The sequence below is a fragment of the Dasypus novemcinctus genome, chromosome 3 (assembly GCF_030445035.2).
Source record: "Dasypus novemcinctus isolate mDasNov1 chromosome 3, mDasNov1.1.hap2, whole genome shotgun sequence".
Taxonomy (NCBI): domain Eukaryota; kingdom Metazoa; phylum Chordata; class Mammalia; order Cingulata; family Dasypodidae; genus Dasypus; species Dasypus novemcinctus.
The window spans coordinates 138,697,182-138,720,172 of NC_080675.1; the positions used below are offsets into that span (position 1 = coordinate 138,697,182).

At 38.7% G+C, this 22,991-nt stretch overlaps 2 protein-coding genes across 13 annotated transcripts in view; both read right to left on the reverse strand.

Moving 5' to 3' along the window:
• Positions 1–9,104, reverse strand: part of CSNK1G1 (casein kinase 1 gamma 1) — a 193,361-nt gene extending 184,257 nt beyond the window's left edge. For 10 of the 11 annotated variants that reach the window (XR_011648439.1, XM_058294329.2, XM_012528308.4 and 7 more), the window contains exon 1: positions 8,896–9,090. The gene's annotated coding sequence lies outside the window, so the exon portion shown is untranslated. Of the gene's footprint in view, positions 1–8,895 lie in introns of all 11 variants that reach the window. The other variant, XM_058294327.2, reaches the window with a different exon arrangement.
• Positions 9,105–11,831: 2,727 nt separating this feature from the next.
• PCLAF (PCNA clamp associated factor) lies at positions 11,832–21,848 on the reverse strand. 2 transcript variants are annotated; one of them, XM_004466653.3, is made up of 4 exons: positions 21,686–21,848; positions 21,288–21,368; positions 17,889–18,051; positions 11,832–12,793 (listed from the first exon to the last, which is right to left on the reverse strand). In XM_004466653.3, the coding sequence occupies exons 1-4, from the start codon at positions 21,729–21,731 to the stop codon at positions 12,748–12,750; spliced, it is 336 nt and encodes a 111-aa protein (XP_004466710.1). In that variant the 5' UTR covers positions 21,732–21,848; the 3' UTR covers positions 11,832–12,747. The 2 variants fall into 2 exon arrangements, with proteins under 2 accessions (XP_004466710.1, XP_004466708.1); XM_004466651.4 differs by having other exon boundaries at positions 11,832–16,501.
• Positions 21,849–22,991: the final 1,143 nt, after the last annotated feature.

Sequence of the window (22,991 nt, forward strand, 5' to 3'; positions counted from 1 at the left end):
GAGCAAGTCACATAGCCTCTTTGGGTTTAGGTATTCTCAGCTGTAAAACAAAAAGGTATAACTAGACTACCTCCGTGTTTTCTTCTAGCTTAACGATTTCATAACCTATGAAACTGAAGAAACATAGTATTAACCAGATGGATCTCACTAACGACAAAGTAAGTTTGTGTATTGATTGATTTGGAGAGCATCTATCTCTGGAGAATGTGAGTACTTTCATACAAACAGTTCCTTGAGGTCTATTATTGTTTAGCTAGGTGAAAAAAAGCAACCAAAACCCACCAAAAACAGTTATTAAACAATTGTTGCATCATACCCTAGGTGACTGGAAAATGGTTACAATGTTTTGGAAAATACAGGGTGTATTAGAAGTCCAGGACAGGATAGTTGTAAAGGCAACTGAAAAAGAGTTCTAGCTAACCATTACTACTGAGTCTATGTGAGAAATATTGTTTCAGGAAAGCATCCTATTATTCTTAGGATCAATATTCCCACCCTAGACAAAACTGGAAATAACCAGACAATTAGAGCAGTCCCAAAGTGTCTCCTCCTATTCAGTCTCTGCCAGTTTAAGCTTCTGGATTTTCTTCAACAAGTTAATGATAAAAATAAGGAGCAAACACTGAAGAGACCCACCAAGAAAACTGTATAGCTAAAACTCTACACAACAAAAAAATGCAAGTGGCAAAGACCTTTAACATTTAGAGACAATTCAAAAATTCTGTTTTTAGATCTATTATTAAACCCTGTTAGTACCTCCAGCTGTACTATGACTGGCACCACATTTAGCTAACACTTCCTAATGTCCTATTACATATCTCAGAATTAAGCAGTTGTCTATTAACATCTAATAACCTATTATCAGGTTTTTTTAATGGGAAACCCAGATTCTGAACAATGCATCTAATTATATCACAAGAATGTTATGAAAATCTCACCTAAATATCACTCCTACAAATTATTTTCATTTTAGTTTCTAAAAATGTCATATTAACACCATTAGAACAGAAAAAAAACCATAAAACTATTAGACATTCATATGGAGCAATATGAATACATAGTCCTTATACCTTTCACAAAAATAAACTCAAAAAAAGGTCTTAGACCTTAATGTAAAATGCAAAACTATAAATAACTTTAGGAAGATATCATAGGAGAAAATCTAAGTGATCCTGGGTTTGGCAATGAGTTTTCATTTTTTTCATTTTTTTAAACATCAAAGTAATCTTTTTTTTTTCCTCTCCCCCTCCCCACGCCCCCATCCCCCAGGTGTCTGTTCTGTGTGTCCATTTGCTGTGTGCTCTTCTGTGTCTGCCTGTATTCTTGTCAGCAGCACCTGGAATCTGTGTCTCATTTTTTTTGTTGTTGTGCCATTTTGCTGTGTCAGCTCTCCGTGTGTGCGGTGCCATTCCTGGGCAGGCTGCACTTTTTTCATGCTGGGCAGCTCTCCTTACAGGGTGCACTCCTTGTGCGTGGGGCTCCCCCATGCAGGGGACACCCCTGCGTAGCACGGCACTCCTTGCACGCATCAGCACTGTGCATGGGCCAAATCATCACACGGGTCAGGAGGCACTGTGTTTGAACCTTGGACCTCCCATGTGGTAGGCGGATGTCCTATCCATTGGGTCAAATCCGCTCCCCGCAATGAATATTTAGATACAACACCAAAAGCACAAACCATGAAAGAAAAAATTGGTAAGACAGTGTTAACAAAATTTAAAGCTTTTGCTATATGAAAGACTGTTAAGAAAATGAAGAGAAAAGTTACAGGCTAGGAGAAAATATTTCCAAAATGCCTATCAGATAAAGGATTTGTATACAAAAAATATAAAGAACTCTTAAAACTCAACCCAAATTAAAAAATAAGAAAACAATCCAATTTAAGAGGAAAAAAATATATAGGCAAAAGATCTGAACAGACATATCACCAAAGAAGATATACAGATGGCAAATAAGCATATGAAAAGATGTTCAACATCCTATATCAGTAGGGAATTGCAAATTAAAACAATGCCCAAGAAGTGGATGTGGCTCAGGCAACAGGGCTCGTGCTTCCACATGGGAGGTAACTGGTTCAGATCCTGGTGTTTTCTAAAGAAAACAGAGAGCTGACACAACAAGATGATGCAACAAGAGATGCAGAGAGGAAAAACATAATGAGAGACACAACAAAGCAGGGAGCAGAGGTGGCTCAAGCAATTAGGCACCTCCCTCCCACATCAGAGGTCCCAGGTTTGGTTTCTGGTGCCTCATAAAGAAATAAGACAAACGGATACAGCAGGTGAAAAACAACAAGGGGTTGGGGAGAAATAAACAAATAAATAAAATAAATCTTAAAACAACAATAACGCCTAACACCACACATCTATTAGTATGGCTAAAATACAAAAGACTGACAATACAAAATGCTGATGAGGATATGGAGGACCAGGAATGTTAATTCATTGCTGGTGGGAATGCAAAATGGTGCAACTACTTTGGAAGACAGTGTGGCAATTTCTTACAAAGCTAAGCGTAGTCCTGCCATACAATCCAGCAATAATGGTCCTAGGTATTTATCCAAAGGAGTTGAAATTTTGTGCCCCCACCACCTGCACACGAATGTTTGTAGCAGTTTTATTCATAATCACCCTAAACTGGAAGCAATCAAGATGTTCTTCAATAGATGAATGGATAAACAAACTAAGGTGCATTTGTACAATGGAATATTATTCAACAATATAAAGAAATGTGCTATTAAGCATGAAAAGACATGGAAACACCTTAAATGCATATTGCTAAGTAAAAGAAGCCAGTCTGAAAAAGCAGCATACTATATGATTCTAACTATACATACACATTTTAGAAAAGGTAAAACTATGAAGACAATAAAAAGATCAGGGGTTGTCCAGGGATTTTCAGAGATTTTACAATGGTAAAACTATTCTACATGAATTGTAATGGTAGATGTAAGTCATTATGCATTTGTCAAAACTTATAGAACTGTACAACACAAAGATTGTAATCTACGAACTATAGCTAACAATAATGTATTGGTATTGGTTTATGAACTGTAATAAACATACCACACTAAGATGTTAAGAATAGGAGAAACTGTGCATGGGGAGGGGTATATGGAACTCTTATGTACCATCTGCTCAATTATTCTGTAAATCTAAAACTATTCTAAAAATAGCCTTCCGACCATTTCGCTAATAAAGAATAAAAGTGAAAAAAAAAATCTTTATTAAAAAAATAAGGGAAGTGAATGTGGCTCAAGTGACTGGGTTCCCATCTACCATATAGGAGGTCCAGCATTTGATTCCCAGGGCCTCCTGGTGAAGCCATGTTGGCCCAAGTAGAGAGGTGGCCCATGCAGAGTGCTGACCGATGAGGTGTGCTGGCCCGCACAGAGAGCTGGCATAGCAAGATGATGCATCAAAAAGAGACACAGAGGAAAGACAATAAGAAATACAGCAGACCAGGTAGCCTAGGTGGCACAAGAGAATGAGTCCCTCTCTCCCACTCTGGAAGGGTTACAGGATCAGTTCCCAAGGCCACCTAAAGAGAAGACAAGCAGACACAGAAGAACACAGAGCGAATGGACAGAGAAAGCAGACAGCGAGCACAAAACAATAGTGGGGGGGGGATAAATAAATCTTTAAAAAATAATAATAGTAATAATATACTCAGGCAACCACAATCTCAGAGTGGATATTGCCACTGGACACAACAGAAATTCTACTAAAGTGAAAATAATTAAGAAACCCTAATACAAAACCATACCTCTTTGCTGGGAATTAACAAAATATGGATATTTTGCATCTATTAGATAACAGGGACAATCCTAAATGAAATACTCATATTTTAAAACTGACTTCCATTACTTGAGGAATGTTAGTTTCTGAATTTTCTATCGCCTTGCCTTTTGCCTAGCATTAGTCATGTCTCTGCTCACCTCCATAAGAGCGTGACCTTCAAGAAATAAAGAAGAAATTCAGCTGGGAATTTAACAATTTGGCCTAAGGAGACTATAATGAGATTTGGTGATTACCATGTACTCTCAAGCAAACATGCACACACACACACAACCATAAATAATTTCATATCATTCAGTAATGCTAAAAGACAAATTAAAGTGTATTTATTAACATATCAAGAAGGACATAACTATATGGTACTTTCATTCCGAGGCCCAAAAGTCCTCAATGTCCCTTTTTCTAGGCTAAGAAGTTAGACTGCAGAAGCAACAGATATCACTGTGGGTTCCAATGCTATTTTTCCCTGATGAATTTATATGGCATTTTTTCTTTTTTTTTAGATTTTATTTTTATTTAATTTACTTTTCTCCCCTTCCCCCTCCCCCCAGCTGTCTGCTCTCTGTGTCCATTCACTGTGTGTTCTTCTGTGACCACTTCTATCCTTATCAGCAGCACCGGGAATCTGTGTTTCTTTTTGTTGCGTCATCTTGCTGTGTCAGTTCTCCATGTGTGCGGTGCCATTCCTGGGCAGGCTGCAATTTCTTTCGCGCTGGGCAGTTAGTTCTCCTTACGGGGTGCACTCCTTGCACGTGGGGCTCCCTGACATGGGGGACACCCCTGCATAGCAGGGCACTCCTTGCACGCATCAGCACTGCGCATGGGCCAGCTCCACACAGGTCAAGGAGGCCCAAGGTTTGAACCACGGACCTCCCATGTGGTAGGCGGACTCCCTATCCACTGGGCCAAGTCCACTTTCCTATATGGCATTTTGATGGAGACATCAAGCTGTAGTGCTTTGACAGGCTTTATCCAGCACAATGCTGTATCAAGTCCTCCTTGGTGGCAACGGCAATAGCTACCTATCCACTCAGGTTCTCTGAGCAAGGCAGAACTCAAGCAAATATCCCTATACCCAGTATGTCCACATCTCCACTGTGATGAGTGAGAGATTACTAAAAAACAGTCTCTGTCCCTGGTACCCCGGATCCTGCCATATATGCACTGCCTACCTAGAGCTTCTGGGTGAGGGAGAGATTACAGCAGTGCAGGGACAGTCCATCTGTCTTCCTCCCTCACCAGAACATTTCTACCACAGGCACAGCATGGTTTTCTTCTACCCAGATGGCTCTACTTTAGGCCATTTCTGGAATACTATACTAAATCTACTTTATAATTTCTCGAAGATGTCTGGCTCTTTCTGATGCATGCGATGTGCCAACTATAATCTGAGCAAGTTATGGTCTTTTTTAGCTCAGAAAACCCAGGTGCCTGTCCTGAGAATTTATTAAGAATCCAAACTAAAAAGTGCCAACTATGTGTCCTATGAACTCTATGGTGCACACACAGATGAAAACTATAGCAACAGGCATATGGGTAAGGCAAAACCCACTGCTGAAAGAGTAAGTTTACACAGGCTTATTACCAAATAAAAAATCCTCAAAAGGTTCTCTTCTGGTTTAGTTTAAGACAGCAAGTGAACAAAATACGTGGATATTTCAAGGATCCATATCCTATTTTTTAAAGCAACTTCCACCAGCAAATGGACTACAGCAAGCACAAATGACAAAAATAGTTTTATTAAGTGAATAAAAACAAAGAAGCATGAAGCTACCTAATGTTCAGTTTCAAATAACAGTTACTTTTAACCAATGTCTTCAGGCATCCTGTGTAAATACAACATAAAAATACAAGTTCTTTAGTTACATGTTCACTGATATAGCTAAAATTATACAACCTAATCTATTGAGGATTTTCATATTTGAAAAATAATCTGATGAGCTCAAAACCACAGAACACGAAGGGGGTGGGGAGAAAAGGAATCTGAAACAGATGGCATCCCTCTAATTTTTTTCTGAGTCCATCTTGAACACAATCCCAATAATGTCAAAATCCAATTTAGCTCTCAAAATAAATAACCTAAAAACTTAAAATGATAATTCTGAAGTAAATGTGTTCCTTTTTTTCTCCTAGATTATCAAAGATTCTATATTATGTAGAAATAAATAGAAGCAAGTTAGATGTTAAAGAGAGAAAAACTATCATTCCAAAAATTCAAAAGTTCTTTTCAGAAAATCTACTTCCACTTACCTAAAACCATTAAAGCAGTTTTCCATAAAGACTGCCTATGATATAAGCATTTTTTTTCTGGACAAAATAATTACTCATCCTTATTAGACACCAAATCATATCTCCATAAAAGAAATACGGTTCAGAAGAGAAACAGACTCTAGAATACTTATTTGTTGTAAGAAAAAAGAAAGCACTGCTTGGATATTTTTTTAACATTTCCACAGTAACTCTTTCACTATCTTTGGCAGTAACCAATAAAATTAACTATTTTATTCATTACATTATTCTAGTATATGGTATATAAGTCTTTTCAATCTTTCCTAAAACTTCCTGACATCATACAAGAGACAGACATTAAAGGAAGGTTTGGCCATTTTTAGATTTCCTGACAAGCAAATTCCATAGCTGACAACAGCAAAGGATCCTTGGAATATGCAAATATTTTGTTTGAGTAGAAGAGGCCATCAAGGAAAAGTATCACCTCTAACAGTCTATATTGGTCAAATCCATTTTAGATAGGCATTTTACTCTAATAGTTAGTGTCCTCTTATACCAGAATAAAAGGTTTATTATAGTTTTGTGAAGATAGAAAGAAAATTATTGTTTCTGATAGCTTTACCAAAGCAAAATAATATGACCTCAATAGCAAAAAGTTTAAATACATATTAAAGATGTTATACTCTCAGAAGAACCATTTAGGAAAGCAGAATACCCTTACCAAAAATTCTACAGCTGTAGTGAAACATAATTTCAACCCTATTTAAAAGGGCCGTGGGGAAGAAATATATTTGAAATTTTCTCTCAAAAGTAGGTACATACCTACAAACTTTTCTAAAAAGTTATACTGAATTACAAACTTTGTATTTATATTTTAATATTGAATTACAAACTTTGCATCCACTTTTCACGCACAAAATTTTTTTTGTTGAAGTAAGTTATTTGATTTTTTGTCCTTTGGGCATAAAGTACATTAAAAAATTAAAATTACTAATAAGTTACATCAAAAAGCAAATGATATTTCCTCAAAAGCTGACAAATAGGTTACATATATATCTGTATCATTTTTTATTTTTATTTTTTTAGGAGGTACTCGGGATTAAATCCAGAACCTAGTACATGTGAAGCACGTGCTTAACCACTGAACTACAGACACTCCACGTAACAATATCATCTTAAACCCACAAAACGAACACAGATTTCACATTTCTTAGACTTATTTTTGTTTTCTCATCATGAAATTCTTCCAGTTTCATTTATTTTAGACTATTACACATATAAGACTTCTATAAGTTTTTCCAATAGTTTAGGTCTAATTAAGATGAGTCATGCTACTGATGTTGATTTTAATCTTAAAATTACAACCACTTTCTATTTTATGTCCAATTTTAATTCTCTTCAAAGAAACATGCTAAGTCTTACATACATACATTTTTCATATTTTTCTTGTTATCATTCCATACTATATACACCACAAATCTCAAAAAAAATCTTTACCATATCTTAGTCATTTCAATAAATGCACATATTCTGCTTTATTGCTAAGAGTTTTAAGAAACCACTAAATTTGAATTTCAGGCTATTTATGACTAATTTCTAGAAGCCATTGAAAGTCCTGTTGTACACCAATGCCTTGGAATATCACAATCCAGTCTCCTCCCTACCTCGAACCTTGTTTCACAAAACTGTGATACCACTGATGATGATAATGACTCATCTTGCAATTCGAAGGGGCTTATATTAAAAACGGCTGTTATTTAAATACATTACTCCCCTTATTAATACTGGTAAGAATTAGAATTCCTCATTTTTCTTATGAGGAAACTGAGGCGCTGGTGGGTTCCATGATTTGCCCAAGGTCAACAACCAGCAAATGGCACAGCCTGGATTCAATCCCAGATTTACCTACCTCAAAGCAAATACATCCACTTGACCACAATTATCTACTTAAAAGATTAAGAAGGAGGCTCAATAGTAGAGAATCTTGTCTCTATGAACATGCACGTATCTATTCTGAGACATCACCACATAGTACCTAGCAATTCAGTCACTGATTGAAATATAACTGAAGAGGATCTTTCTGCTTCATTTAAACTGGCAGGTAAGAAAGAGGTTGGAAAAGGCTTGCCTCAACATGTCTCGCCTAGACCTCTCAGTTCCCCTGGGTCTATTTTTTTTTTTTTAGTATATATAAACACATTTACCATACAATGCTATGACTGACTAGCCTATAGTTTGGTGCTTTTCAGAAATACACTTTTCTAAAATAATTTATACATAAAATCGGATTAGGAAACTGGGCTGAATATGCCATTCCGGGGCTTTCCAAACATTTGAAGAATAATTTAGGGGCAACAACTCCAGTTCCATTCTCTTTCTTTTACGCTGATGACTGCCTACTTGGGGGTCAGTTACTATAGATCGCTGGGGTGAGGGAGCAGTAAAGGAAGAAGCGCACGGAAGTTGGGTGAAAAAAAAAGTCTCCTAAACCACTCTTTTGCCCCAGCTCCGCCAAGGGCGGTTCCCCGCGGTGCCCAGCCGACTCGAACCCTCGCAACCCTTTCAGAGCGAGCCCTTCAGGTAGTAAACGCCCCGTTCGCACCGGCCGAAGTGTTCTGCCTCCGACAAGGACCCTCCTTCGCCAGTCTCAAACCCGTTTCCAAAACCGTTCGCCCGCGGTGTTCCCCAGCCCCTACATTCCGAAGTCGCAACCCTCTACAGACGCACACCGGCCTGCGATCCAGGCGGGATCCAGGCGGGATCCTGGCGTCCCTCCGTCCCTACCCGGCGAAGGGCCCCCTACCAGCTCCCACAGACACACGCGCTCAGACCCTAGCTTCTCGGACCCCGTCGAAGTTGGAGCGAGTACCTGATCCTGTCTTTCTCCAAGGCTCTGGTGCGGCGGGCGCAGCCCCCTCCCGAAGGCGCTGAGTGCTCCTCTAACCCAACCGCAGCGGTGACTTCTCTCTTTCCCAGGAGCGGGAGGCAGGAGAGGCGCCAGAGAGAAGGGGGAGGTGAGGAGTGAAGGGGCGGCAGGAGCCGAACCGGAACCGCTAGCGTTGGTCCCGCCCTCCGCCCGGCGCCCACAGAGCCCCCTAGCGTTCCCAATAGGACAAACCTTGAACAGGCGGGGAGAAATTGACACAAACATTTCCGGGTCATCCTCACTGCTGCCCCTCCTTAGCAACCGCGTGGAGTTGCTAGGCGGAAGTGCCTTCAAAGACGCCCACCTCCACATCTTCGGGAACTACCAGGTTATGTAGGAACGTTGAGCTCAGCATTGGCAATATCTCCTTACCCTCTGTTCCTGGTCTTAGACCACACGCTTCGCTGCTACTGTCATAAAGCCAATCCCATTTTTCCCTTCCGCTGTACCCTTCCCCAAGCTCTAGCAACTATATACACCTGCTCCCTCCCGCCCAGAGCCCAGGGCAGAACCAGTGACTCCCTCCTTAAGGACCTCCGAGTCCCTCGCGTAAGTTTCTTCTGGCGGTTTAGAAAGCATCTCCCTCTGGTGGATTTTCAGATGCGTCTCAACCAGGCTTTTAAAGTCTGTAATGTTGTAAAAGCTTTCTCAGGCACTTCGTTTTTCTTTGACAGCCCCAGAGCCGAATGGTGAGAAAAGCTCTCACCTATCTTTTCTTTTGTAAGAATTGCATATGTGTATGTTCTGGAAATAACCTAGTTAAAAGAAGGGACAAAAAGATTGAACGTAAATAGACAAGAGTGATTTTAATCTTTTTTTTTTTAAAAGCAATGAGAAAAGGTTGAAGGAGGCCCGTATCTAAACTGTGGGCAAACAATTTCGATGAGACGTTATTTATTCTTGGTAGGGTGATTTTGAGTTTGAAAATATTGGGAAAACAATTGTTTGGAGTTAAAAAAAAAAAAAAGACCACAGAAAAACTGCCCATATCATTATGGTAATTGAATATTCAGAGAAATGCAGATAGGAATTCAGAGAAAAATGAGTAAAAGTCTTTGCCTGACTTTCCTATCTTGGAATGGGTCAGCTAAAAACAGTAAAGTTTTTCTTAAGAGTAATTACCGAATTTGTTCTGTATTCCATGGAAGTGAATGTACTTGTAACTGCCCAGGCTTCAATTTTATTAGTCATGATAACCTGAGTCATTGATATTGGACTATTGTCCACCTTAGATGGGGCAGAAAGGAAATGAGCTTTGGTAACTTAATAGCAGGTCTATTGCTTTCCTGTATGCAAAACAGCATTAAGTTAATTCACCCTAGGCAAAAGTTAGTTCAACAAAAATTTTAGGAACTCAGGTGTGCCAGTAGTAGCATGTTTAATAAGTCTAAAACATTTCCACCCCCACCATCAACATGCATCCATGTAGAAGTATAGGCACACAATTCAGTTGGTATCTGAGCACATCCAGAAATTCACTGTTCTTTAAAAACACTGTCTGAAAGTGACAAATGATAAACTTATTATCAAGACAGAGTTCACTAACGCAATTGTCGACAGGCTTAAATATCAAAAGCTTTAAATTAGCAAAATAAATAAAAATATGAGCCCACTAAGCAATAACTTATCTAAAATAATGGTGGACTTAGATGTCCTTTAAAAAGTTAATATGATTATGATAAATCAGTTTGATATAAAGAAATGTTCGATTGAGTAAAGAACATCCATATCCTCTTTCCCTACAGCTTTTTTTTTTAAGATTTATTTATTTCTAACGACCCCCCAACTTCGTTGTTTTCACACTTGCTGTCTACTTTCTGTGTCCATTCGCTGTGTGTTCTTCTGTGTCTGCTTGTCTTCTCTTCAAGCAGCCCCAGGAACCTTCTAGAGTGGAAGAGGGGTGCTCAATCCCTTGTGCCACCTTAGCTCCCTGGTCTGCTGCATCTCTTATTGTCTCTCCTGTGTCTCTTTTTCTTGCATTGTCTTGCTGTGCTAGCTCTCCATGCGGGCCAGCATTCCTGCATTAGCCAGCACACTGTGCAGGTCAGCTTGCCTTTACCAGGAGGCCCCAGGAATCGAAACCTTGTAGAAGGGAGCTCAATTGCTTGAGCCACATCCACTTGCCAGTTTTTTGTTTTAATTCAGTCATTTTTGCATAGATATATGGATAATTACTTAACTCCTGGTCATATGACCTCTATAATTCTATCATTTTAAACATATTCATTCCTTGGAGATCTCTAAAGATGGATTGAACAACCACAACTAATTCTAAATATATGAACTTAACTATATTTTTAGGATTTTGTGAACAGTGTTGGAGGAAACCAAATTCTTAATAAGAACTGTAACTAAGATAGTACTCTCGGATCTAGGCTAAATCTCAAATGGTCTTTATAAATCTTCATCCTCTAGATTACGTGGTACCTCCAGCCTTTTTTTCCTAGGCTCTTATAAGCTACTCACCTAGAATACCTTGGAGTCTGAAAACCAAAAAACATGAACAAAAGAATGTTTAGCCTTAGGAAGGGAAGAATAAAGAGGTAAGAGCTATCTTTAAATATTTGAAGATTGTCATCATGTGGGAGGAATAATTTGTTTTGTTATTTCAAAGGTAAAATCAAGAATAGAAGTAGGGGAGTTACAAAAATATAAATTTTTAACTCATACATTTTCATAGAGTTGCCAAACCACCTATGGTGGTTTGAAGTGGTATGTACCCCAGAAAAAAATGTTCTTAAATCCATTCCTGTGGGTGTAAGGCCACTGTAAATAGGACCTTTTGATGAGGTTACTTCAGTTAAGAAGGTGTGGCCCACCTCAATATCCTATTACCGGTAGGACATCATCTTAGGAAGCAAACAAAAAGACACTGTATCTTGAAAATAAGTACTCATTTATTGCAAACAAATTTCAGTAAAAACATGCCTGTTAAAACATGTTTAATTTTTACAACAGGATGTCAGAGCAAAAAGTGTAATGAGGAAGCAAGTTACCAAGTTACCAAGTCATATTACCTCTTCAATTATACCCCTAGTTATCTTGAAAAGTTTATAAACCTTTGGATTTATGGTATGATTTGCCTTTCATGTTTTATTGACTTATTTCCATCTTTAAACATACAGGCCTAAAGGATAATATCCTATTATATTGAACCAAATGCATACCCTAAGAAAATTCCTTTCTTTAACTGTACTTTATGGAATCTTCCTGCTTCTATGCTAATATTTGATCTTTTTTTAATAAAAAGCTTTGATTAGCAACCAAATTCCCCTTAAATTATCTAAACAAGATACACATCCAGATTTTTTCAACATTGGATCTTTGGTACCCTTTCTTTTGAAAAAGGCTATATAGGTTCAGTTTAATTAATAAATCTTTTCAATGTGCAAAAATCTAACTCTGCTTTTTTAATCAAATAAAAGGGACAAAAATATGGTACCAATCCAATAATCAAATGCCAATAAAAATGGCAACAGTACAAAGATCTAAGCAGATCTAAAATACAGCAGATTTGTAATTAGAACACCTTGTAATGATTTGTTGTTAGCAAGAACGTGAAGCTTAATAACAAGTAAAAAGAGGAAATAAATTTCTGCATTATATTGAATACTAAAGTAGCATATATTAATCTTACAAACTCATAACTACTTGTTTTTGAATAACTAAATGAAAGCCTAATTTTTAAATTAAATGCCCATTCAACAGAACTAATAGGAACAAACATTTATGCAAATTTACTCCTAGAATACCAGAGTAAACAGGAGACATTAGTAAAAGATGAATAAGAAAGTTCTATTCTTTTTCGTCATCTGTGTGATCAGGTTGCAAAGGACAAGTTCTGTGGAAAGAACAAAGAACTTCAGTAGTCACCCAAGTATCAACTGTTTAAAAAACAAAACAAAAATAGTTACAAACCTATATAAATCAAGAGCATTGATTAACAGTACGGTGGGTCTGGTTAATTAAATGACTAGAAATGAGAAAACATTAGACTCCATTAATTGATAAATACAAATTTCAAGTACTAATAAATTTCAAGTACAAATTTCAACAAAATATTTAACAGTTATTTTGCCTGTTAATTTGCAGAATCCGTGTTTCTCCTTTAGGATATATTGCCATTTTTATTAAAAAGGGAATCTCTATTTATATAGCACCTTTCAACATGTTACAAAATAAATTGATAGGGAAGCGGATTTGGCTCAACTGATAAGAGCATCCACCTACCCTATAGGAGGTCCAGGATTCAAACCCAGGGCCTCCTGACCCGTGTGGTGAACTGACCCACGTGCAGTGCTGACACGAGCAAGGAGTGCCCTGCCACGCAGGGGTGTCCCCTGCATAGAGGAGCCCCATGTGCAAGGAGTGCGCCCATCAAGGAGAGGCCACCCTGCATGAAAAATGCGCAGCCTGCCCAGGAGGGGCGCCGCACACTCAGAGAGTTGACGCAACAACAAAAAAAGAGACAAGATTCCCGGTGCCGCTGACAAGAATGCAAGTGGACACAGAAGAATATGCAGTGAATGGACACAGTGCAGACAATGGGGGAGAAGAGGAGAGAAATAAATAAAAAAATAAATCTTTAAAAATAAATAGATAAATTGATAAACAGTATAATCCTTAAGCAAGAACTTTATAACAAAAAGAAAAAAAAATGCAGAGCAGGTATAGTGGTTGAGCACCTGCCTCACATGTATGAGGTCCCAGGTTCAATCCCTAGTACCTCAAAAAAAAAATTTAACCAATCCACCTGAGTAGAATAAACATAAGGTAAAATGTCATTTTTCACACCATACTCTTTTGAACCATAGTAAAACCCTCAAATTGTATTGGTATATGGTAATTATAGCATTTGAAAGATAATATGCATATCCCAAAGCCATTTTACATTCATTATGATTTTTCTAGAAAAGTTAATTAAAACTTTTTTTTTTTTTTAGTTAGGCCAGTAATTTATTCAAGTAGGGAGGGAAGATAAATGGGAGAAAATAACAGAAAATAACAGAGCAGGGGTCCCAGGTAGTGAGGAAGGGGATAAAAAGGGATGAAGAGGGCTAATTAACAAGCTACAATTCCCCAGTATAGATGATAAGTCCCCAGGGTTACTTGTATGGCCACATGGCAGTGGAAAAATGGTGACAGCAGCACACAGAGGACAGGACAGGTCCACCAGCAAAAGTAAGGCAAGAGGAGTTAATTAAAAATCAGATTTTCTTTTTAAAGAGCTATGTAAGTTCTATGAGATCTACTCTAAAATTCTCATGGTTTAAATTACATACTGTTAGCCTGATGATGTTTCTAGGTAGTGAATGAAGAAAACTAAAACATGGATAGTGGGATTTGGAATAAGACTATCATTGACTCACCTATCATTAGATTACAGAGAGGTCTTTATTTAATTTACTGGAAATTAAATAAAATTAACAAATGAATACTGTCAAGACCTAAAGTTCCTTTTTGCAAGGGTTCAATTTACTCTAACATCCTCTTTCTGTTCAATTTAAGGCAGATGGTCTTTCTTGATTCTGACTCTCCCTCATGCAACTGATAAGAGCTTACCCTGCCTTTGAGGGAAAAATAAGGACAAAGGAATAACCATATTACAGAATATGAATTAGGGAGTTTATAGTACACATCCTTCCAATAAACTCACTATTTCAAAAGAGGATAATTACAGCTCTTTAAAACAAAGACAAATCTAAGAAATGGTCCTAAAGAAATAACGTAAAACTCTATTACCTAGTTTTAGGAGAACAGCATTATGTCAAATTTTATTAAACCATAGATTAAAGTTCTTTATGCAAATATATATGTAATCTCCCTATATGATGGAAAGCCTGTAATATAGGTTTTATTCCTGTAATGATCAATGTTATGACCACATTTGGTTGTCTTGCCAAATATTACATATCCTTAATGGAAGCCAAAAATAATTCAAAAGTATTGAAATATATTCTACACTTGATCTTAGTCAAAAGGCCAAAGAGCAATTGAAATAAATTTTAGAACTAATATTGACTATTAGCTTACAACTATTAGGATGAGAAAGAAAAAGGAAAAAAATGGTGCCAGGTAATGAGAGGAAACAAGAAAAGACTGATAGGGTCATGAAAGCAACACTGCTAAATAGCTCTTTCCAAAAATGTCTCCCTTTCATTGTTGCTTATAGTTAAACTAGAAATCAGAATAGAGATGTAGCAACAAGACCTAAGATTTAGTTACTGCTCCAGAGTTTAACATAGCTTTCAAATATCCTTCAAAGATGGAGAAGTAGGTAGCTCAATAAACATTTACCAAGTGTATACTTTTTTAAATTTTACATGCATGAACATCATTACATCTGCCAAATACTTTGTTTTAATGGCTCTTTTAGCCATTTCTTTTTGTTTGTGTTCAATGTAAATCAATCCCATAAGTTTTACAAACAATGTACAATCCAAAACAGATGCACAGTGTTCAGATATGAAGCAAAACATGTCTACAGCTATCACATGTACCATAGTTTGATATCTGTTGAATCTGGTTGTTCCTATGTAGGTTTCTAACATGGCAAATAATTGGTTTATTAAAACTCCTATGGATACTGGAGCATTTAATATTGACTGATATAGAAAGTGTTCCCAATGTGGCTCTTCTGATTCATAAAGCTTATATTTATTAAAGCATTTCCAGAAAAAGCACAAAGGGTTTTTGTGAATTTAATGCAGGCCAGCTTCGTCTTCATTTACTAAAGACCTGACTTACGTTATTTTTGGCTCCTTTACATGCATGCCTTTTAATTGCAAAATATGTCAAATATCCCATCAAATTAGATAAATTTTAAAATAAATATTATTCAACATATTCAGAAATAAAAACCTGCATTTTAAGATGAGTTGAAGTCAGTACACTTCTAAACTTTGGAATCAGGTAGAGTAGTTAAATGAATTTCATACTGTTTTTGGCTGGGAAGGTATGATAGGATATTCCTGCCATTTGACTTTATTAATATATGCTCATTATGTTTGGATTTGGAATAGATTACAATCCATCATTGCCCTGGCGTATATCAGTTACTACATAGAAAGTCAAATGCAAGTCAAATGCAAAGCCCCCGAGGAATTAAATTCCCAAGACAACATTGAAAGCTAAACATTATAAAACTTTATCTAGAGCATATCAGCATTAAATTAGTATTGCTGAAACAAGAGAATACACAGAGGATTTACAGTAACACCTGGAGGTTCCTTCGAATATACATATAAATAGAATCATAGAAGCTTTTTATAATACCTAATTGTTTAATAGCCTTTAATGACCAAAATGAAAACTAAATCTCCATTCCATAGCGCAAGATCAAAGTGAAATCTATTCTTATTTTCAAGAGTTTTAAGTGTCCATATTTCTTAAGCCACATTTAATGAAAACATATCTTTAATTCTTGATGATGTCTCTCTCATCAGTCTTGTACATGAAACTCCAGCACATTTAATATTGGCATTCATCATCTAGTCAAATCCTTCAGATGCTCTTCAAACCAGTCAAATTTGGGGATTCTCAACATTTTCTGTGTTAATAAAATAAGGAGTGGAATTAGTAGATATGATGAACTTTTTCTTTTGCCACACTGGACTTGTAGACGCCATAGAGATTGGGTTTTAGAATATGAATTGAAGAGGTATATATGTTTCTGGGCCTGAGTTTCTTAGCACTGGAGATATAAAAGACAGAGCAAGACCATAAGGAGACTGGCTATAGACTGCAGGGCACTGCTGCCTCCCTTGGTGCTGGGCTTTGTAGTTATGGATCCATCTGCCGTGCTGGATAAAGGAGTGAATGAATAAATCTGTGTAGGTAGGAGCAACGCCAGAAGCAGCAGCCCCACCCGGAGCCTGGCCACATCTCCTTGCAGGTGTGGCATGGGTATCTGTCTCACTGTGTTGCAGGTTTGCGGGCTCCTGGATGTTGAAGGTGTGGTGGCAAGTGCTGCCGGGACTTAAATATAAATGATATCACAAAGACTTACATGAAACTGCCTTTCACCCACCCCACTCAGTCAAATACTTCTTTGTTTTTGAAACTCAATATTTAAAAGTTGTTTTAGGGTTTCGACCCCATTACTTACAAATCTACTTATAAAAAAATCTAATTGTCTTTTTCTCAACTGCCAATTTTTTCCTGATTCTAAGTGAAAGATGTTTGTTGTTTAAAGTTGGTTATTCAAAGTGAGTATGAGATGTTTTTACCCAAAAATAATCACTATTAATACTTGGTATATAATTTTATACAGCACTCATTCATATATTTTACACAATAAAGATTATAATTTCGTATCCAGAACTTTTCCTTAACATTTATCATGAGTGTTTTCCTGTCAATTAAAATTTTTAAAACATGATTTAAATATTTTATTTAAAGGTTGCACACTGTGTATAGCTTTATTCCTATCTTGTTTTAAATATTATGTATTTATAGAGGAATTGCAAAAAAAAAAAAGTATACCATCACCATGATGTTGGTCTTGGTTGTTTCTAGGTAATAAGATTTCTTTATTTTCCATCTTTTCTAGTTGGTTATATAGTCCTTGTGGTGGTTGAACTAGTAGTTTTATGACAGGTGGGGTTGATGGAATTCAAGCTAGAATAAGCCAACATGGAAATTGCTTTTTGAGAGAAAAAAAGTGAAGCAAAAAGACAGTGAAAAAAAAAAATAGAGGAAGATCATGGTTAACTAATATAGCGCTTATGATCTGAATGGGAATCAGTCTTGAATGGATAAAAATAACTTTCACTGATATTTGACATAGGGAGTGACTTATAATAATAAGATTTAATAAAAGTTTTAAAAACCTTTGCTTTATATTTACTAGTTGGCATGAAGAAAAAAATTTAAATTTAACCAATATTCAATATTCTGTTTGGCCTTTACTTCCCAGAATATAAATAAAAACTTACTTTCTCTTTGATTTTCCTATGCCACTGCTTCCTGCCTCTTCAGGAATCTGATTCTCTTTTTCAGAACCTTTAGGGGACAGCCTGAAGAATTCTCCGATTCCTTTTTGCCACTTGGGAGTTGGGCGCACACAAACTGGATTCCCTCCTGCATATTTATTTTCAGCTATAAAACATAAACAAATGAACTAAATAAGAACTAAGAATACAATTGCCATTCCTTGGAGGATAATTTAATTCTTCCTATAACACCAAATTCTGGGAGGGAGAGAGAAGAATAAATGTGACATGGGGTATTTTTAAAACATTGAAAATGTTCTGCATGATATTGCAATGACAGATACCAGCCATTATACATTTTGTCAAAACCTATAAAATTGTGTGATATAAAGTATAATTATAATATAAACTATAGGTCATGCTTAGCAGCAATGCTTCAATGGGTTCTTTAATTATAACAAATGTTCCACACTAATGAAAGATGTTAAAGGGGGAAAGTATGGGAATCCCCTATATTTTCCATGTAACATTTATGTAATCTAAGCCTTAAAAATAAAAGTAGAGGGGAATGGATGTGGCTCAGTGGTTGATTGTCATCTTCCTACATACTAGGTCCCAGGTTCAGTCCTTGGCCCCTGGTACTTAAAAAAATAAATAAATAAATAATAAAAGCAGAACAGGTATAATAAGAGGTCCCAGGTTCCATCCCTCAAACAAACAAACAACAACAATAAAACAATAAAAATTAAACATTTTTTCATTAAAAATATAAAATTCTCAAGGGTCATATGAAATGGTGTTATATCAGTCTTAAAAGAAGTAGAAGTGAAGTGGATGTGGCTCAAGCAATTGTACACCCTCATACCGCATGGGAGGTCCATGGTTCAGTTCCCAGTGCCTCCCTAAAGAAGAAAGAGAGCTGGTACAATGAGCAATTATGGCAACCTGACACAAGATGACTCAACAAGAGACACAAGAAGCAGGGAATGTAGGTGGCTTAATCGATTGTGCACCTCCATCCCACATTGGGGAATGGGTGGGGAGAGAGAAAATAAAATAAATCTTAAAAAAAAAAAGTAGAAAATGTGACAGGATATAGCTGTATTCAGTCAATAAAACTCAGACTGATATCCTTTAGTCTAGAAAAATAGTATTAACAGAATTTTTACAACAGGAAAATACTTTTCATATTTTGTCCACAAGCAAAACTATTTAAATACAACAAATAGGGAAGCGGACTTGGCCCAGTGGTTAGGGCGTCCGTCTACCACATGGGAGGTCTGCGATTCAAACCCCGGGCCTCCTTGACCCATGTGGAGCTGGTCCATGCGCAGTGCTGATGTGCACAAGAAGTGCTGTGCCACACAGGGGTGTCCCCGCGTAGGGGAGCCCCATGCGCAAGGAGTGAGCCCCGTAAGGAGAGCCACCCAGCACAAAAGAAAGTGCAGCCTGCCCAGGAATGGTGCCGCACACACGGAGAGCCGACACAACAAGATGACGCAACAAAAAGAGACACAGATTCCTGAGCCGCGGGCAAAGAAGACATAGCAAATAGACACAGAGAACGAGAACAGACAACTGGGGCAGGAGGTGGGGGGGAAGAGGAGAGAAAGAAATAAATAAATCTTAAAAAAAAAATACAACAAATAAAAAAGTGATCTCCTCAAGGAAACTAATAGGAATGCTCTTACCATTAGAAAGTATACAGCAGTGGCAGATACTTGAACACAGGGTTCAAACCCAGTTCAGCTGATTTTGTTGTGTAACTTTTATCAAGTTATGTAAACTGAACTTAAATTTTGTCATCTTTAAAATGAGGATATTACTAGTTTCATACAGTTGATTAGTGGGGTTAAAAACAGAGCTCTGTCATGGAGGGGATATGGCTCAAGCGGTTGGGTGCCTGCCTCCCACCTTGGAGGTCCTGGGTTAAGTTCCAGCCCCCGGTATCTCCAAAAAAAAAAAAAGGGCAAGAAGCAAACTTGGCCGAGTGGTTAGGGCGTCCGTCTACCACATGGGAGTGGGAGGTCCTCGGTTCAAACCCCGGGCCTCCTTGACCCGTGTGGAGCTGGCCCATGCAAAGTGCTGATGTGTGCAAAGAGTGCCGAGCCACGCAGGGGTGTCCCCCACGTAGGGGAGCCCCACGCCCAAGGAGTGTGCCCCATAAGGAGAGCAGCCCAGCAGGAAAGAAAGTGCAGCCTGCCCAGGAATGGTGCTGCACACACGGAGAACTGACACAGCAAGATGACACAACAAAAAGAATCACAGATTCCCGTGCCACTGACAACAACAAAAGCAGACAAAGAAGAACAGGCAGCAAATAGACACAGAGAACAGACAACTGGGACGGGTGGAGGGGAGAGAAATAAATATAAATAAATAAATCTTTTAAAAAAAACGGGTGGGATCTGTAAAATGCCTTAAATGCTGCCTGACATATATGTCTAACACATACACACTAAGGAGCTATGCAGTAGGCTCTTGTGATTCGACTGTGAATCAGACAGTGGGATGTGCTCCTAATGAAGTTTAATCTAGTGGTATAGGATATGATAGTCTCAATACATTAATCTACTTTTAAAATTTTTGACTATTATTTCCTTTTATCTGAAGAAACTGAATTAGGGGATATTTTCAAATGAAATGTTTAGATTAGGAGGAAATCTGAGGTAATTTAAAAGCTCAGGAAGTTTTAAATGGTGCTCCCATTTATGTTCTTGAATAGATTTTGTGGAATACTCTTCCTGCCTGCTCAACTTCAGAATGAGGCACCAGATGCTGCGGTATTTTCTCATTTCCGCATCCAGAAGCAGCAGCATGAAGCTATTTCCCTTGCCCAGGAAACCTCCTGTCCTGAAAGTAATATCAGGAGCAGCTATTTTGTAAAACACAAGGACTAATAGAAGGAAGGGAGGAAGGGAGGGAGGGAGGGAGGGAGGAAGAAAAACATGCAGAAACAAAAACAGAAACGGTAAGAAGACAATGTGATTAGTACTATGAATCATCATCCTAATTTCTTAATCTAGTGAGAGGGCGCTTAAACAGCTTCTCATAAGAAAAAGCTATCTGTCAATATTAAGGGGGAAAAAATTTTAAAGCTAACTTGAAAAAGAAATATTGGTTTGAAATTAAGCTGTGTTCGTTTCTAACCCCAAGGCTTGAGATTCTTTCAAGCGACTGCAACTTCTATCCCAGCCCTCGAAAAGGCCAAGACCCCCTCATTATGTCAGAGGAAGAAATTCGGGCCTGAGGATCTTTTCCAGGAAAATAAATTCCACGGCGGGTTGGCGGGTTCGCAGGTTAGAGGGGCTCGCAGGTCAGAAAGACTGTGGTGCCAGGCCTGATCTCCTTTGGGGAGGGTTCCTCTTTCTTACTCCAGGAGCTTCCAGGAGCGCATCTTACCTTTCCGCGATGAAGGGGACGTGGAGTTAGTGGCAGAGGTAGAGGAGCCAAGCACCTTCCTGGGGGCTCGAGAAGCCACCACTGCGAAGAGAGGCAAAGGAGGGCTTTCAGAGAGGAACGGGGCGGATCAGACACCGCGCTTGGGAGCCATGTTCTCACCACAGTGCCCGACCCAGTGCCTTGGACAGGAGAGCTCCAAGATCCCGAGCAGCCGCCTAACAACCACCAGCCCTCCCTCCCGCCCCAGCCGCTTCTTCCTTAAGGCAAAGGGGTCGGACTGCTGTTGGCGGGCCCGGCTGGACGAGTTCGGCCCCCAAGGCCCAAGGGAGCCCCTGCCCGTCCCCCGGAGGCCCGGCTGCCCCGAGCCTCGCCCCCTGCTCCGCGCGGCGCCGCCTCACCTTTTCGGTAGGTGCCTGGGACACTGTCTGCTTTAGTCCGCACCATGTTCAAGCCGGAGGGGATCCGAGCAACGAACTGACTTTCCAACCGGTATTTTCTCACAGCACAAGGACCAGAAAACGAATCTCCCGCCACCGTATATATTCGTCCGCTTCCCGCGCTCTCCGCTCGCTCCTCCGACCGCCGCTCCGGTTGGTTCCCCGCCGAACCCCCGAGCCAATCGCGAAGTCCCGCCGTGACAGCCGCGGCGCCCGACGCGGCGCCGCCCCGCCCACCACTTCGCACAAGCCTGTGGCTCCTGCTCGCGCCCAGTGGGTGGTGCCAAGACCCCTCGCAGGGCTCCCGATATGCGGGTGCAGAGGTTCTGTGCTAAAGGAACGGGTTTATTAGAAAAGAAAACCCAGCAGACCAAAACAGCAAATTCCAACATTTCTTCAAAAGTTACCTCAGGGTTAAACCCATACTCCTGGCTGGAAGTAAAACCTGAAATTAAGCGGACTTTTTGATACAAATAAAAATAAAGAGACCTTTCCTTTAATAGCTCAAGCTTGGAATCTCTGTACAGTGTCCATACTAAAAATTCTCTGGAATGGAAGAAAAGAAAGCTAATATAATTTATTGACAGGGATTTTCAGGGTTTTTTAGGATTTCGTGGGGCTGAAGGGGGAAGATGAATTATTTGTAATACACATAAAATGAAATTAATCCCCATGCCGAGATCTGTGTGGTCTCCTTAAATCCTGCCAAATGTGCTAAGGGTATGGACCCACAACCCTGGCACACGGTGAACATAGCTCTACAACAGGAGCTGGTAACTATTTTCTATCCCTACTCCTGTCTTCTGATTACTCACCCTACACCCTGGGAAGTCATTTTCACTTTCTGAACAACATCCATAAAGCAGGATAAGATGAGCTTGTCTTGAAATGTTAAATGCTCACTTGAAAGGCAACCCTGAACGTGTAAGCAGCGCATTGATTCTTTACAGTAAATTATGCTTGAACTTTTAGAAAATAGGCTACTCAGTACTTCACAGAATCAGCCACGTTGTGTCGTGGAATTAAAGGATCTAGACAACAGGTTAACATAATACTAGTAAATGAATTGGAAATTACCTGTAGTTTGTCTAAACCCTAGAGTCTAAGATTATAGCCAATTCTTATCAGAAAAATAATCTACAAACCCCAGGGTATTCCTCAGTTTTTGGCGGGCATGCCCAATCTCAGTGCACATTTGCTCTTTTTAAATTATTATTTCTCTCCCCTTTCCCCTCCTTCAGTGTCTGTTCTGTGTGTTTTTGTTTTT